Genomic DNA, 15860 nt, shown 5'->3' on the forward strand with positions numbered 1-15860 from the left:
TTACTTTTACCTTATCCATGCCTCTCTCTCCTCTATCTAACTGCGTTCCGATACTGTGTAAGTGCGCTTCGTCAGTGCAACATTTTGGAGTCACAACGCTCCGATACTGTCTATGTGCGTACTGACAATGGGTCATGTGTTCCGACAGTGGAATCTGGAGTCACAGTGCTCCGATACTGTGTATGTACGCTCTGGCAGTGGATGATGCGGGTCGGCACCATGTAAGTGCGCTTCGGCAGTGCAACACTCTGGAGTTATAGCGTTTCAGCGCTGGATCATGTGCTCCGACAGTGTAATATGGAGTCATAGCGCTCCAGCTCTGTGTATGTTCGCTTCGGCAGTGGATCGTACGCTCCGACACTGCGGTGGTTCCTTTTGGCAATGAGCTCTGGTTAGATTGATTTTGATGTACAGGAAAGACATTTCGATCTAATAATAATATTTTTTTCCCTTGAGAGGTATTTACATAGAAAACATGGTTTTTTGAAAAAAATGAAAAAAAGTTTAGGTTTGCGGGTAAGATGCATAAAAAATATAGTATGAAGTTTTTTTTTTTTTTTTTTTTTTAAATTTTTTCTTCTATTTTGTTCTAGGCCTAAACTAGTTTAAGGTAGGCCCAAAAGCCTATGGGCCTACACCCGCATGCGTCTATAAAATAGGCACCGGGACCAACAACAGGTCAGGCTAGCCCGGGCAACAACGCCTGGCCATGCTAAATAGAATCCAGAAAAGTGATAACGGTTGATAACATAGTGGGTCCACGGCCCAAGCCTAGCCTTCCGCCCACAACCGGCCGATATGCCGATTGCCGGGACTAGGAACTTTAGAGACTAAAACTATGACAGAAACCTTCACGGGGTCCATCTTGACAGAGACTGTCACTTCACTACGTCTATCAAGAAAAAGCAATGTTCCGTACACGTGCGGAAGTGACGGTTGAGATACGAATATCACGAGCAACGGCTCAGATGATGAGTTGGCAACCCATCGACTGATCCAGTTCGCCACCTGGCACATCATATGGTCATTTCCCGCTGCTTTCAAATTCGCTTTGAAACATGCGTTTTGCGTTGCAGATAAATTTCCTCACTTCGAAACCAAAATTTTGCTGCTCGGTTCTTCTCTCATTATTGTTTCTTCTTTTTGGTAATATTTCGTTATGTCTTGTTTCTGATTTTTTATCAGAAGAAGAGTCTTAAGTGGACTTCTTCGTCTTATTACGCTTTTTCTTGTGATTTCTTCTGGAATGTGTGTATTTTATTTTTTCATTTGATTCTTCCTGTTTTCTTCGTTTTTCAGGGTTTTTACTGTGAATACTGTTGTAATTCTTCTTGTTCAAGGTAATTTATTCTTCATTCTTCCCTTCAGTCTCTTTTGTCTGTCAGCTTCTTCTGAAGCTTTACGTTTTGAGTATTGAATGGACTTCTTCTTCTTCCTTTTCTTGAGTTCTTTGCATACAAATCTGTTTATTCTTATAATTCTTCTTGGATTCTCGCAATTTTTTATGTGAATTATGCATTTTGTCTTTTTCTTAATCTTGATGTTTAGGATTTCTACTAGGAATGTTGTTGCATTGATGCTTCTTCAAGGTAATTTACCATACGTTTGAATTTCTTTTGTCTCTGGTTTTTTGGCAGAACTCTTATGTTTTGCATCTTTAAAAAACTCCTATTCCTTTTTCTTCTTGAACTCTCATGGATAAAATTTGATTCTTATTGTGATTCTTCTAGCTTTCACACATTTCTTTATGTGAATTATGTGGTTCCTTTTCTTCTATTCTTCTTTCCAGTTTTGATTGTTTTATCACTGTAAATGTTGTTTTTCCGTTGTTTCTCCTTCTTCATGTTCCTGGTGATTTATTCTCTTTGAGAATCTTTATTTGCTGTTATTTTTTGCTATGTGATCGATCTTCACAGCCTTCTCATGCCGCCTGTATTATTCAGTTCTACTACATATTGCTGCATGCTCTTTATACAGAAAACTATATATGTCTTTTCTTTCCGCTGTTTTATTTCCTTGTGCTTTGTCTCGTTTATTACTATTTTATCTGCATTTGTATTTTTCGTACAAAGTTCATCAATGGTTTTCATCATCTTATCTACAGATTGTCAGTATTTTGCAGTTGGAGATTAAAAGATTAATGATGCAAGTATTCAGAAGTAAATGTGTGAGTGATAGGCTGCCCTGATTGCATATTTTTGTTTCTCAGGCTTATACACAATGCATTGTTTGGTTCCTTCAATCCTGATTTTGGACTTATTGGGCTAAAAGTGTAAAGGAGAGTAAACCATAGTTAATGCTCCAGTATATTCATATTGGAACAGTTATGTTTCATTGAAAAACAAGATGAGTCAAGAGACTGCCCTGGTGAATACTAGGGTATTTAAGCAACATGCTCCAGTATGACTTGGAATGACCTGAAAAACTCAAATTAATGGTATTGGATATTCATATTGGAACAGTTTGGCTCAAACGGGTGAATATTATGGTAATTCAGCAACCAGTTCCATGCCAATTTGTGTAGTTCAAAGCAATATTTACACAAACTGGTATTCCACATCCATACAGAATAAAGCAATGTTTCATGATTGTAGAAAAAGAGGATACCTGAAAAAAAATTAAACCTCTGATTGTTGGACCCCCTTTACCAAAGCTAACGACCAAATAGAAGACTTTCATTTTCCTAGTCACAAATTATAAGAGGTTATTGGTTGGGCCTCTATCTTGTCGGGTCATATGACCGTGTGGGGACCCGGATGTGTGGGTCCTGCCAGAGATCGCTCTCTCGAAAACCACAGTGTGTGAGGTGCACGCGCGGGCAGGTACCAACTAATGAGAGAGAATTATGGGGTGTGAGGTGGGACCTACCTCACGATGGGTTCGTGACGCGCTCGGGCGTTTGTGGGCATCTTCTAAGATCACGATGGAAAACCCCCTAGCCTGAGGCTGGTTCGGCTTTAGCTCCCTTGCTCGCACTTTGTACCTCATGAACACACACGCTTAAAAAGACCAGACAAGTGGGTTAGAAGACCCTGACTTGCCGTTAGATGGGTATACATGTAATAGGGTGTGGGGATGACAAGAGACTATTTGTCGATTTGACATCCTACCGGCGCCATCTTGACAAGCAACCTCATGTAAATAAATAAATAAATGAAAAGATTCTAGAAGATGATTCATGTGGTCAAGAGTGGGATGTCATGATGGTGGCGGAGATAGAATAAGAGTCGAGGGAGTAGAGGGTGAAGGGGAAAAGAGGGAGGAGCTTATGAGAGATAGAGGAAGAAAGAGTTTAAGAAGAGAGAGAGGGAGAAAAGAGAATGAGAGAGAGGCGAGAGGAGAGAGAGAGCGAGAAAGAAAGAGAGAAAGAGGGAAGAAGAGAAGGAGCCGAGAGAGAACGAGGAAGAGAGGGAGAGAGAGGAGGAACGAGAGGAAGAGAGGGAGGGAGAGAAAACGAGAAAGGAAAGAGAGCGAGCGAGAAAGGAGAGAGGGTGAGGAGAAAAGAGAGACAGAGGGAAATCGAGAGAGAGGGGGAAAGAGAGAGAAACCGAGAGAAGAGAGGGGGGACCGACGGTTACGCTGTCGGTTCGAGCTGTGAGGGGGGAGAAGGAGAAGCCACCTGTCGGTGCCGTAAGGAGAGAGAAAGAGAGAAGAGAGGGGAGCCTCCAGTTCGAGTTGTGAGGGGGGAGAGAGAGAGGGAGAAAGGAAGAAAGAGAGGGAGAGAGAGAGGAGAGGGACATAGAGAGGTGAGGGGGAGAGAAGGAGAGGGACATAGAGAGCTGAGGGGGAGAGAACGAGAGGGAAAGAGCGAGAAGAGAGGGAGATAGAGATAGAGAGAGGGAGGAGAGAGAAGGAGAGGGAGAGGGAGAGGGAGAGAGAGAAAGAGAGAGGGAGGCAGACCGACGGTTTAGCTGCTGGCTCGGTGGGCGAGAGCGAGAGAAGGGGAGAGAGAGACAAGAAGAGGGGGAGAGTGGGGAGAGAGAAAGAGAGAAGGGAAAAGAGAGGGGAAGAGAGAAAGGGGGAGGAAGAGAAAGAAAGAGGGGAAAAGAGAAAGGAAGAGAGAAAGGGAGAGGAAGAGAAAGAAAGAGAAGAGGGGAGGAGAGAAAGAGTGAGAGGTTCCCTTGAACCGAACTTGTGGCTAGGTTGGGAGTGAGAAGTTCCAAGTGGGAAGTGAAGAGTTCTAGGGGTAGTGATTTATGGGGAAATTTTTTCTCTCTCCTCTCCTTAGGTGAAAGGGATAGAAACAAAAATATTACAAACCAAGGGAAACTCAATCCAATTTCATTAATTTTGAGCTTATGGAAAAATGGCTGCTTACAAATGATCATGCAATGCTTATATAGCACCCCCTTAGAACAAGGTTGGATGCTCAAAACTAACCCTAATTGCTAAAAATTACACTTTTTATGATTTAAATTTAAATCCCGTTTTTAGGGGCAAGATGGTCTCCTAAAAGGGGACATGGGCTATGGTGGTCATTCGAGGCTCATTCAAGCCCTTTCGGCGAAAAGAATGCGACAAAAGTGATGGTCTCGACGAGGCGATTGTTTTGACATATTACTTGATCTTCGAATCGAAGTGTTGAGCCCTTGACCAAAAGATGGGAAATTTGCGATCTTAGATCTTGTGCATTCCCTGACGTTTTGGTTCGATCTTTCTATCGTAGAACGACGGGGAAGCTGCCATGATCAAGAATGACTCGATTTGGTGATCGGACCACCACTTTTGAATTGGGGAAGTCGCTGGAATTTGGATTCCAGTCGCCAAAAAATACCCCTTTTTGCAACCTTAGAGTACAACCTTTATGTCGTTTATCACATATGATGTTCACTTTGGATCGAAGACCTCGATGTCACGGTCGCAACGGACTTTTTTTCAAGTCGATCCGAGGTCGGGGCTTCGTGATATGACCGTTTGATTGAAGGGACCTCCTCCTTGCAAAAATCTGCATTATGTGAGTTTTCTTGAACAACTTTTCTCTGGGATTTCTTTTGTCTCGATCCATGTCACGGGTCGTGCCATATATCAAAACGTGCGCGCCGATGAGACAAAGAACCTCTTGAAATTTGAGTTCGATCTGACTTAAGATGGAGAAGTTATGGCCTTTTGAAGGTGATCCCGAAGTCATAAGACAGTTTCATGATGAAACTGGTTCAACGAGGGTGCACCAGAATAGTGTGTAACCTACCCTTTTTGGGTAAGTTGGCCACAGAATGGCCCAGAACAGTTCGAATGAGCTGAAGTTTGCTATTTGAGGGTTTTGGACCTTCTGGATCCAACGACAGTGGTATGGTGCTCATCTAAGGCTCCGGTGATAGGGCTGTAGTTATGAGGTGCTTTTTCAACATGTTAGGGGTTAAATTGAAAATTGGTTTTGTGTCTAATCCACCTTAACGTCATCGCATCGTGATGAAACTTGGCGGGTGTTCTTAGGGGGTCAAGTGCTACCCCCACATGCTTTTGGGACCCATCCATCGCCTTTCAAAAATTCACTCCAGGTTAGGGTTTATTTGAATAGTGCTTCTGTTGTCCGCAGGCATTTTGGTACTCGCAGGCCTAAGTTGCATTTTCTTCCTCTTTATTCGCACCGGGGATACAAGTGTCGAAAAATACCATATAACAACTATGTTTTTAATGGCTTCTGAAAATGAAGTACATTCAATGAGGGACTTCTTGTTCTCCTAGTTATTAGTTGGGAAACATTGAGCCTTGTATGTTCTGACTGAGGCATTGTCTTTCTCTTATCCCATGTATCATTTTGCTATTTGAACACTTGTAGATACCTTCCCAGACAAATTGTGGGCTATTGAATTGACAAATGCCTTCGCAATCGGAGTGCAAGTAGTTCCCTCGTCTCCCATTTGGGATTTCCCATTTGTTGTTGTGTTCCAAGCTTATTGTGTCCCTTTGTTCATAGTCCTCAACTTATGTGCTTCAAATGCCTTGTTTATCTTTTAACCTGTGAAATTTGTGCTATTTTTGCAGTTAAAATGACAACGTTGAACCTTAATGAGATACCCAGGGAAGGTAAGTTCCATTTCATTTATTGGAGCTAGATCATAGTGGACGAGTATGTATTAGGAATATATTGTATTATAGTTTTGAAGATCTGTGGGTTTGTCTTTTATTTTATTTTTTGCTTGCTGACTTTTGTCTTTTCTCTAGATGGTTCAGCTTCCCATGAAAAGACAACAAATGCATAAGCTTTACACAGTGCCACAATCCTCCACCTGATGTGTATGTTCTTCATCATGAGAATGTTCTTTTGTTCCTTGTAAATTTCAAATTTCTTATGAGGGCATGCGTATGATATCATGTTCTTCATCATGAGAATGTTCTTTTGTTCCTTGTAAATTTCAAATTTCTTATGAGGGCATGCGTATGATATCAAGTTTGCATACTTATACCTATTGCAGAATGGTGATATGGGCTTAGTTACTACTTGCAGAATGAAAAGATTATGTTCAATTCTGTGGTTTACAATTTGGATTGGCCTACTGAACCAATCACCAATTGAATAAATCCAGATGGTGAACTAGATCAGAATTGGTCAAATTCTCCTGGAAAAATTTCTATATCATAAAAAATAAAATACAACAATATTAACTAGTGGGAACCAGTCTCGCTTGATGGATCTTTAGTCCTGCATTGGTCACTTTTCGGTTTCAAGCGGTTCAGAATTGTTTGAGCCTGCTCATTGTTTATTAAAACACTGGTTCAATCTCTTGGTGTTATGTTCTATTTTATGCTTTCCACATATGTAAGTAAAGACTTGCAATTTTTCAGAAGCCACCATCCTCGATTTATTTTCTAGAAATTGTTAACCTTTGTTTTATATGCAATAATTTGCTTCTTCTTTTCTCTTTTCTCTTGTGTTCTTTATTCTTTTTTGTTTTCTTTTCCTTGAAAAGTACAGTTAGCAATGCTGTTGTTTACTGGTTGTATAGAACTTAAGTATTTTAGTGTAAATTTCTCCCTGGTTTGATTAGGAGGAAAATTTATTAGTTTTATTATTTTTGTCATCATGGATGGCTTATTGTTGTATCATTTGGTTGAGAGTAATGTAGGAAAAATCGGGCAGTTTAAATTCTAATCACCCAGTTAGGAATTTTTCATCATTTTAGCAAAGATTGGAAATTTTTTAGGCCATTAATACTTATTTTTATATTTTTCCATCTTTTTTGGTAATTTCAAAAAGGAAAAAAGTTTATATAGAGCCTAGGCTCTCAATCAAATCAGAGCCTACCTCAAAAATTTCATTAGAAGTGGTGGTTTTGATGCCCAAATATCCTCAAATTGATCATCTCAACTTCAAGATGCATGGACTTTAAAAAAAATTCTGCATTTGAATATGCTTATAGGTTATTTAGTATGTCTTGACAGACGGTTTTGTGTTAGGCATCTAGAGCATTGTATTGTTGTGGATATATTTCATTACTGTATTTTACTGGATGTAATGAAGTGTGTACGTTACCTTAGAGTGATGGGAAAATTCTGGGTCATAATGAAAATGAAAATCCTTTTCTCTATGTAACCAGTTTAGAAATGTATTGATAAAACCAGATCTCACTCTAACCTTCATCATACATTACATGGAACTAATTATGCTATCCTTCCTGAACTTTGTACTCTGGGAGCATCGGAATTTCCCCCTCGATTGTATAGGGATGTGATATTTGAGAGAATACCCTACTCATTTCCATATGTGTAGTTGAACTTTGCCTTGCATTGCTGATTGATGCTTTGTAATTTGGTTTCTATGTTGGTATATGTGGTCATGACCAGTGTTTCAAAAAATGCTGCACTAACATGGGACTGGCCTGTGTTAGTTCAACTTGAGACCTGGCGATTCCCAAGGAAAAATTCTCAACGACTTGCCCCTTAATCTCATATAATTTCAATGTTCTTGTGAACTCTTTTACAGACTTGGGTTGGGTTGGAATGAAGCTAGGAACAAAAGGCGGATTTGAACTGGGTTATTCAGGATTGGAACCCTAGTGTGTCCCGACCCGAGTCGTGTTTCGTTAACACTAGTCACAAAATTTGATTGTTTGAACCTTTAATATTAGTTCTTATGCAAGTCTCTGGAATTTTCAGGTGCCATTGGATTACTCTCTAAAAGCTTATTTGGAAGTAATTTTTCTCAATCCACGGATGAAAATACATGTCCAAGGCTCATTGGTATTATTCTACTGACCTGTGTGCTACTTCTAATTTATGGTGGTTTGGTAGTGCAATGTTGTGACAGGTTAAAAGTAGACCACTGGCCAAATATCTTAATAAGACATCTGTGATAGATGGTACTATAATGGGCAAAGCTGCTCAGTTAACCTTGGGCTGCAGTCAAATGGAGTGGGAGTGGATGAATAGTGGGATATTTTTGTATTGGCACGGACGTTTGATTGAGGTACACATCATATATTAACATGAATTAAGTCTTTGACTTGCATTTTTGCATAATGCATGAAGTGCAGACACGTGAGATACATGAACGTATTCCTACATATGTTGCATCCAAACATGCATATCCTGCCATTCACTGCTCATTTTCAATATGGGTTACTTAAGCTTTGCGATAACTTGTCCGAATCAGCCCAAATTTGGTTGTCTCAGTCCAATTTTGATTACAACTGAGTATTTCTTGTAGGAAGTACCATTGTGGTTATTTGAGCCCTCTACTTTTGGTACAATGACCCTAGTATTATTTTCAAAGGTTTCAAATTTCTAGGGCTTGTGGCCATTGCTTGTCATTTGTGGCCAAATTCAAAGCCATGGACCCTAAATGCTAGGTCAAAATCAGCTTTATGTAAATCGACCTAGGAGAAGAAAAATTTGGAGAATCTTAGGGCGATTAATCTCCTATTTAAACCCTGGGCATTCTTTGGGTTGAAGCTGAGTTACCTTGCTATTCTTGGTTGATCAAGGCTTGGCCTACACAGAGAAGATTTTGTGTTTCCCTTATCGAGATTTTGTCTTTTGCTAGGATTATACTACTTTGGTCTTAGATAAGCCTCCATGGTACATGTTGTCCCTACATGAAGGGATAAACTAGTGAGTATAGAGTGCATGTCCTTAAAATTTACTGGAATGTGTGATTTGATTGGGGATTTTGTCAATGGATGATCTAGGTTTCTACCTAGGCCTGAAAATTTGGTAATGCTGTTCCTAAATTGTTGAGTTAGAGAGTTAAAAGATGAGACGCTTGAGTTTAAAAGCTGAGTTAAATTGTTGAGTTAGAAAGTTAAAAGATGAGACGCTTGAGTTAAAAAGCTGAGTTAAATTGTTGAGTTAGAAAGTTAAAAAGCTGAGATGCTGGAATCAGCTGGGAACTTGTCTCAAGTTTTGAAGGATGATATATGAGTAAGGGATTTCCGAAATTCATAGTGACTATTTACTTAATGTATCTCAAAATCAATGTCATCATGATTTTACTCAGAAAGTTGCTGATTACGAAGTTGCTATTGAACTGATAGTTCTCTCTTCATTTATTTAGTTATTATTATTGGAACTTGCATAGGAGCTCCATTGTACACACATGTTTTGACATCAACTTGTGGATAACTTGTGTGGGTTCTGATTTGATGTTTTGTTTGTTATCCTTAATGTGCTTCAGAACATTCCAAGTTTTTGCATAGGGAGGAAAGTTTAGAATCCAATGGTTTATGGAAAACCATAGCCTTTTGTGTCATCACTAACCAATGAAACAGATGGTGATGACCATTGGACTGTGGGTCAATGCTTTTGGTGTTTTGAGAGACAAGTGAGATTTTAGTATCCATTCCCTTTTATAGATCTGTACGATGGTCTGTCACCAATGATTTTCAATGATTTCATGTGTTTTTTTTAGGCGTATAAGAAGGTGGGAGGAATGCTGCACAGTGCTGACGTGGGTCGAGGTGTTATTGGTGTCATTGATGTTACAATGTTGTGGTACGATTTTCATTTATGAAGAAATATCAATGTTTTTATGGGCAATTTTTTTCTTCTTCTTATATATATATATATATATATATATATATATATATATATATATAGGGATTGTATAAAATGAGATCGTTTAGTTTTGATGCAAGGTAGTCACAATTACTTACAACCATCCGATGTGAAATTTGATAGCTTGGGTGTATCACAAAATTCAAGAAAATTTCTTTTGAAGTTTGAGCTTGGTCAATGGAATAAATGCAATCTCCCAATTTCACATCCAATAGTTAAGATTAAATGTGATCACCTTGTACCAAAAGTAAATGGTCTCATTCTTTACGTTTCCATATATATAGAAAACACTACAAAACGCCTATAGGTGTAGGTGAAGTTCTGCAGTACTTCACCTACACCTCATCAGCATTCAAAGTTCATCACATGGTAATTATTGTACTAATCAGATTTATCTAAAATTTGGGGCATGTGTACATATGGCCAAGTTGCACCAAAGTAAAATATCAAAAAAATAATTTTCATAAAATAAAATGACAAAATTACCCCTGAAACTTTATAGGGGTATTTTGCATAATTTTTATCATTGAAATTATTTGTTTTATATTTTATTCATGTGCATCTCACTAAGGTGCAGACACCTCCAAAATTTTAGATCATTATGATTTGTAAAAAAATATTAAAATTCAAACACTATCTGACATCTGTAACTGTGTGATAAACTTTGATAAAGCCGTAGGTGAAGTACTGTAGAACTTCACCTATAGGCGTTTTGTAGTGTTTTTCCATATATATATATATAGATATAATTATTCAACTTCACTCTTGCAATGGCGACTTAACTCTTACTATTTGTCAGTGTTGGTTCACTTGGACTGATGATTTTCATGAATCTGTTGCCTTCTCAGCAGAGTGTTGGTAATGGGAATGTATGGGTTCTTAATAACAAGCACGGGTTCCCGGACTTTGAGAGATATGCTATGTTGGAGGAATGGTTGGGAAGGAAAGCCGACGATTATTGGGATGAAAATTTTGATAATCTTGCTTTGGTAATTTCTCATCAACGATATTACTTCATATTCAGATGTCATTATTTGGTGTTAGTGAGTCATATTTGAAGGATTGATATAATCTACTTACTGTGTGGTGATATAATAACTGCATCATAAGATGGCATATATAATAACTGGAAGGGGTCACAAGTGCCTGTTACGGGCTTTTTTCTTACAATCATCGACTTACAATTTTCTTTACCTGAACACCGCATTCCCCTTTGTTGGAGCTTTGTTTTCTTGCAACAACAGAAGCTTATATTTCACTGCTCAACAGATGAGAAATTTGCATTTTGCAACTCTTTTTGTGAAGGAGTATTTATCCAAAGTGATCTTTCTATGAAGTTTTGCTAGGATGCTATAATATAATAAATGACATGTTTGTTGAGAGTTCCACTTTCTGTCCATTCATGTCCAACCTATTGATGATGGAATGGTGTTGACCCCTGTGACAACATTGTGGCTATGATCACATCATTTGTAGTATTAATTGTTTGGAATAAGGACTCGTCACAACTCGGTAAATTATTGCAAGTTCATGTATCTCCATTTTTAAAGATTTTTTTTCTTTTCTTCTTTGGTGATTGGGTGTTTTATTTGTTAATCACACAAAATGTATGATTTTGGTTCTTCAGAAAAGGGGCAGCACTCATTTTATACCTGATAATGAGTGGGTACAGTGTGACAAGCGTCGGAAGTGGAGAATGCTTAGTCCAGGTTTTAACAGCAATAGCTTGCCTTCTGAATGGTTAGTCCCTCTGAATTAGAGTTTGACACATTTTAAATTGGTTTTTGCCCATCTGAATTATATTTTCTCTCTCATGCACATCATTTGTGCTATGATACCGATGATGGAAAACTCAGACTCCGGCATGGAACCGACAACTGCCTGAGCCTTATTCAGTAGTTTGACTTGGCTGCGGCTGAGTTAGTCATACCCAAGCCATTTTGCCATTGAAAGACCTTGGGTATCTACAGACATCATGAAATGATATGTATTAGCCATCTTTTGGACAAAATGTGTCTCCCCCATTCTCTTTCCCTCATCGTGTAGACATGATAATATTAAATTATAAGTTCTACAATTATATAAATATAGAAATTGTCAAATATCTCCTCAAAAACATAAATATAGAAACTCATTTTCTCTCTCTCTCTCTCTCTCTCTCTCTCTCTCTCTCTCTCTCACTCATTTGTTTTATATCAAGTTTATTTTATTTTTACCAAAACTTTTCCACCCTGCTTTCCTCCCACTCATGAAAATGGTATGGTTTCCTAATGAATTCTTATTCTCATGGTTCCCTTTTTTTTTTGTTCTTGAATGCAGGTTTTGGTGCTTGCCTCCTTTCAAAGGCTTGCGCAGCGATCCCGAGCAGAAGCTTAAGCCTGGTATTGTCACAGTGGGGGCAAAGAGGTCGCACATCACGAGTGACAATGATCCCCTGTATATTGAAGTGAGCCCATCAGCAATCATAAAGCGAAAACTCGTAACCTTTCGAAACCATTTTTCTCCATTTTTTTCTAATTTATATTTTGTTGTTTCATCCCATACAAGCACTAGGGTAAATGCTACTATGACTGTCCCCATTTTATTTTTTCTATAAATTTCTGTTCGTTTTTTTTTCCCCCAACCAATGCAACCACCTTGCAAGTAAGTTGGGGAATTTCTGTTTTCTCTCTTTTTGGTCAGTATGCCCTTTTAATGACTTGAGGGCCTCTCCTATTATAATGTGCCATTATAAATTTAGACCCCAATGTACTATCAGTACCCCCTAGGCCATCACTTACCAAAAGAATTACAAAAAAGGAACAGACCATATTCTATCACTATGGAGTATTTTTTTAGCCTAAAAACATCCAAAGGTTCCTCTGGCAAAATATTTAAACGGTAAAAGTATATAGCAAGATCAACTACTTGTGGTACCAAAAGCTCACGATCACCTTTAGCCGTCAGTTGCTAAAACAAGTAGTTGGGGGCAACACACTGACCATGCTTAAAAGTTTGAATTGTTTTTCTTTTTCTAACTTTGTGTGGAGAAAGGACACTCTTCTAGTCAGCTAATTTCATATCTAATGTCTAGGGGTGATGTGGTATTTCTACGTCAAAGGTGTGAGCGATCTTACAGTATGAAATCCATATCCTAAATTTGCGATTTCAAAATATTGCATTTTATTTGCTGATATCTTGAAAATAATGTGTTCTACACCTTGATCTTACAAATTAAGTAGGAACAAAATCCGTAATCCCGAAGGGAAGTTATGGTAGTGTGTACAGCTGGGAATCCACTGTCCCTTACCAACTATTGATGGTGGATATTAACTTACTATTCACATGGGTACATCTGGTGGTGGACTTTCTCTTGGATACAGTTCAGTCGCAAGAACAGGGCGCCGATGTGTACTGTGGACCATACAGAGGCTGTGTATGGTTTGTCTCTCCAAATCCCAGCTCCCAAACTTACCTACTCCTCTGCTTATACTAGTTTTACCCACGCAAAACTGCTAAAAAATGGATATTAAATAAAAACATACTAGATTATGGAAAAAGAAAGACCTTACTGCCTCCCCAAAAACCTCCAAATATTTAATAAGTTGATCCTGCAGGAGGTGAAATGACTTCGCAGTTAGTTTCTGTGTTGTCTTGTCTTTTCTTGACATTTCTCATTATGTTAATTTATAATTCAAATTCAATTGTAACTGGAATTTGTGTTGTCATACATAGGATGGTCCTTTTGTTTTGTTATGTTTTGTTTTTTGCACTTTTTATTTATTTATTTATATGTAGCTCAGAAAGGAGAAGGCTCACTCAAGAAAGAAGACACTGGTGAAGAGAGGCCTATTCTCAAAAGGATAAGAAGAGGCCCTTCAAAGTGTCGCCGGTATAAGAAGCCATACCGGCTAATTCTTGCTTTCCTTCAATGCTTAGAATATCCCTTTTTTCTCATTTCGTTTTCTAATGATCTCTGAAAATGTTTCTGATGAATTCTCAAGCCTTTTTAAACAGTTTTTGTTAAGTCCTGGTTTTCCATTTTCTCTTACTGTACATGCAATAATGTAAATTTATTCTGGACTGCATTGTCTATGGAAATAAATAATTTTTTATATTGAAAAGATAGTTTGTAAGTCCGATTACTAAATAGTGTAGAAAAAGCTATGATGATGATGAGATCTGATGATGATGAGTGAAAAGATAGTTCGGTTCAATTGCTCCTGCAGTAGCGTATTGTACTCTGACTCCCTTGGGCAAAAAGCTTCTTGGGAGAATTTCTTGGATTTGAAATTTTGGGATTCAAGAATCAACAGATGATAAATTTCAAAATAGAATTGGATTTTGAGTTTTTCAACATTTGACCATACTATCCCATAATTGGGTTGTCCTTCAATCTTATGACTTCTTTTTTTCAGGGTGAGGTGCAAATTTGAGTTGTTTGTCTTTCATTTTTTTTGAGGTTGTCACTAGGTTCTGAAGTCCAAATGGACAGTATGCTCCCAAGGTAGCCGGAAGCCATTTTATGTACGTAAATGCGAGTCTCTTTTTAGTGAGGAAGTCGTTTCTAAATCTTCTGGATGAAATTATTTGGCAAGATCTCTTTAGTAGGGAGATGGAGTGGATTTGGAGATTTTAAAATAGGCTGACTGGAGACCACTGTGGATGAGCAAACGACTGTCATCAATTCATTCCAGGGTTTTAAAATTGGCAATCCGTAGTAATCCGGAGTGTCGAATTTGGATCGGGAATTAGTGATGATTTAATTGGTTCTCAATCAGAACTTGGAATCATTTCGGCTCTCATGGGTATATACGGGAAATGACAGCTATAAGAGCTGTCGGGAAATGACAGCTATAAGGGCTGACAGCTGCATTGTTAGCCAACGGTAGCCAACAACTTATATTGAATTAAGGCTAGTTTTAATGGTCACGATCTTATTTTTTATTTGAATTTTTATTTATGTAAATCTAAATTATTTGAAATTTTGAGTGTTTATTATTTGAAAATAGGAGAATATAATAAAAATATATATAAAATAATTCGTAAAATATAAATTGATCAAAATTCTTTTAAATTTATTTTGGGGTATTTGGATCGATTTTTATTTTGTAAATTGTTTTTTAGATATTTTATTAAGTGCATTTTGATGAGAAGAATGAATATTTAAAATTTCAAATAATTTGGATTTGTATAAAAAACAATGAAATACGAAATGAAGTTATGACTGTCAGATCGGTCCATATTCATCATGGGTCGTTGGCTGACACTGTAGTTGTCAGCCCGTGGGTTGACATAATCTATTTCCTTTTGTTGTCTTTTGATTTTTTATTGACTTATTCTAATTAGTGGGATTGTTGATCGAGACCGTTGTTGTGTCGATCTAGACCAGTTGCCTTGATGGCCAATTCTCAATCTTAATTTTGAAAACACTTATGCGTCATGGAAATAAAGCTATATCATTGTTTTTGGGTATTGTCTACAAATAGACTATTTATCTTTTGTAAAAGGAGGTCACAATCATTTTTATCTTTTTTATCTCAACACTTACGCATCATGGAAATAAAGTTATATCATTATTTTTGGGTATTGTCTACAAAGAGACTATTTATCTTTTTTACAAAGAAGTTACAATCATTTTTGTTATTTCAATCTCAAAATGGGTGGTAGTAAGAGTCTATATGATTAGACAGTTTTAAGAGAAAAATCTTGGACTTTGTGATTTACTCCAAACTATCCGTTTTGATCTCCTTATACAAATGGTAAGCGGTCTATTTGTTGACAATCCCTTTTTGTCCCAATACCATAAATTGGATTTTATAAGCCTTCTTTTTGTCCCAAAATTATAAATTGGATGTCACAAGCCTGCATTGCATTTGCCTTTAGTA

The 15860-nt window shown here is 37.8% G+C and overlaps 1 protein-coding gene across 27 annotated transcripts; it reads left to right on the forward strand.

The window, feature by feature from the left end:
* Positions 1–1053: 1053 nt before the first annotated feature.
* On the forward strand, positions 1054–14122 carry LOC110007749 (uncharacterized). Of its 27 annotated transcripts, XM_088862826.1 has the most exons (13): positions 1055–1146; positions 1300–1340; positions 1549–1589; positions 2105–2167; positions 5986–6027; positions 6166–6237; positions 8098–8181; positions 8298–8407; positions 9848–9930; positions 10842–10982; positions 11621–11733; positions 12313–12472; positions 13776–14122. In XM_088862826.1, exons 10-13 carry the CDS (start codon positions 10914–10916, stop codon positions 13950–13952), a joined length of 519 nt encoding a protein of 172 aa, XP_088718952.1. In that variant the 5' UTR covers positions 1055–1146; positions 1300–1340; positions 1549–1589; positions 2105–2167; positions 5986–6027; positions 6166–6237; positions 8098–8181; positions 8298–8407; positions 9848–9930; positions 10842–10913; the 3' UTR covers positions 13953–14122. The 27 variants fall into 27 exon arrangements, 26 of the variants coding, with proteins under 26 accessions (XP_088718940.1, XP_088718939.1, XP_088718963.1 ...); XM_088862814.1 differs by having other exon boundaries at positions 1054–1146; positions 8098–8407; XM_088862813.1 differs by having other exon boundaries at positions 1054–1146; positions 8098–8407; positions 10845–10982.
* Positions 14123–15860: the final 1738 nt, after the last annotated feature.

This window comes from Amborella trichopoda, chromosome 3, assembly GCF_054954075.1.
Source record: "Amborella trichopoda isolate Santa Cruz 75 chromosome 3, AtrichopodaSantaCruz75HAP2 v2.0, whole genome shotgun sequence".
Lineage (NCBI taxonomy): Eukaryota > Viridiplantae > Streptophyta > Magnoliopsida > Amborellales > Amborellaceae > Amborella > Amborella trichopoda.

Bases quoted from the DNA above. Each gene is read 5' to 3' on its own strand.
- LOC110007749 (XM_088862814.1), top strand. From the start codon at position 10,914: ATGTTGGAGGAATGGTTGGGAAGGAAAGCCGACGATTATTGGGATGAA. The intron at 10,983-11,620 runs GTAATTTCTCAT...TTGGTTCTTCAG, and splicing joins ATTTTGATAATCTTGCTTTG to AAAAGGGGCAGCACTCATTT. The intron at 12,473-13,775 runs GTAACCTTTCGA...TATGTAGCTCAG, and splicing joins CAATCATAAAGCGAAAACTC to AAAGGAGAAGGCTCACTCAA.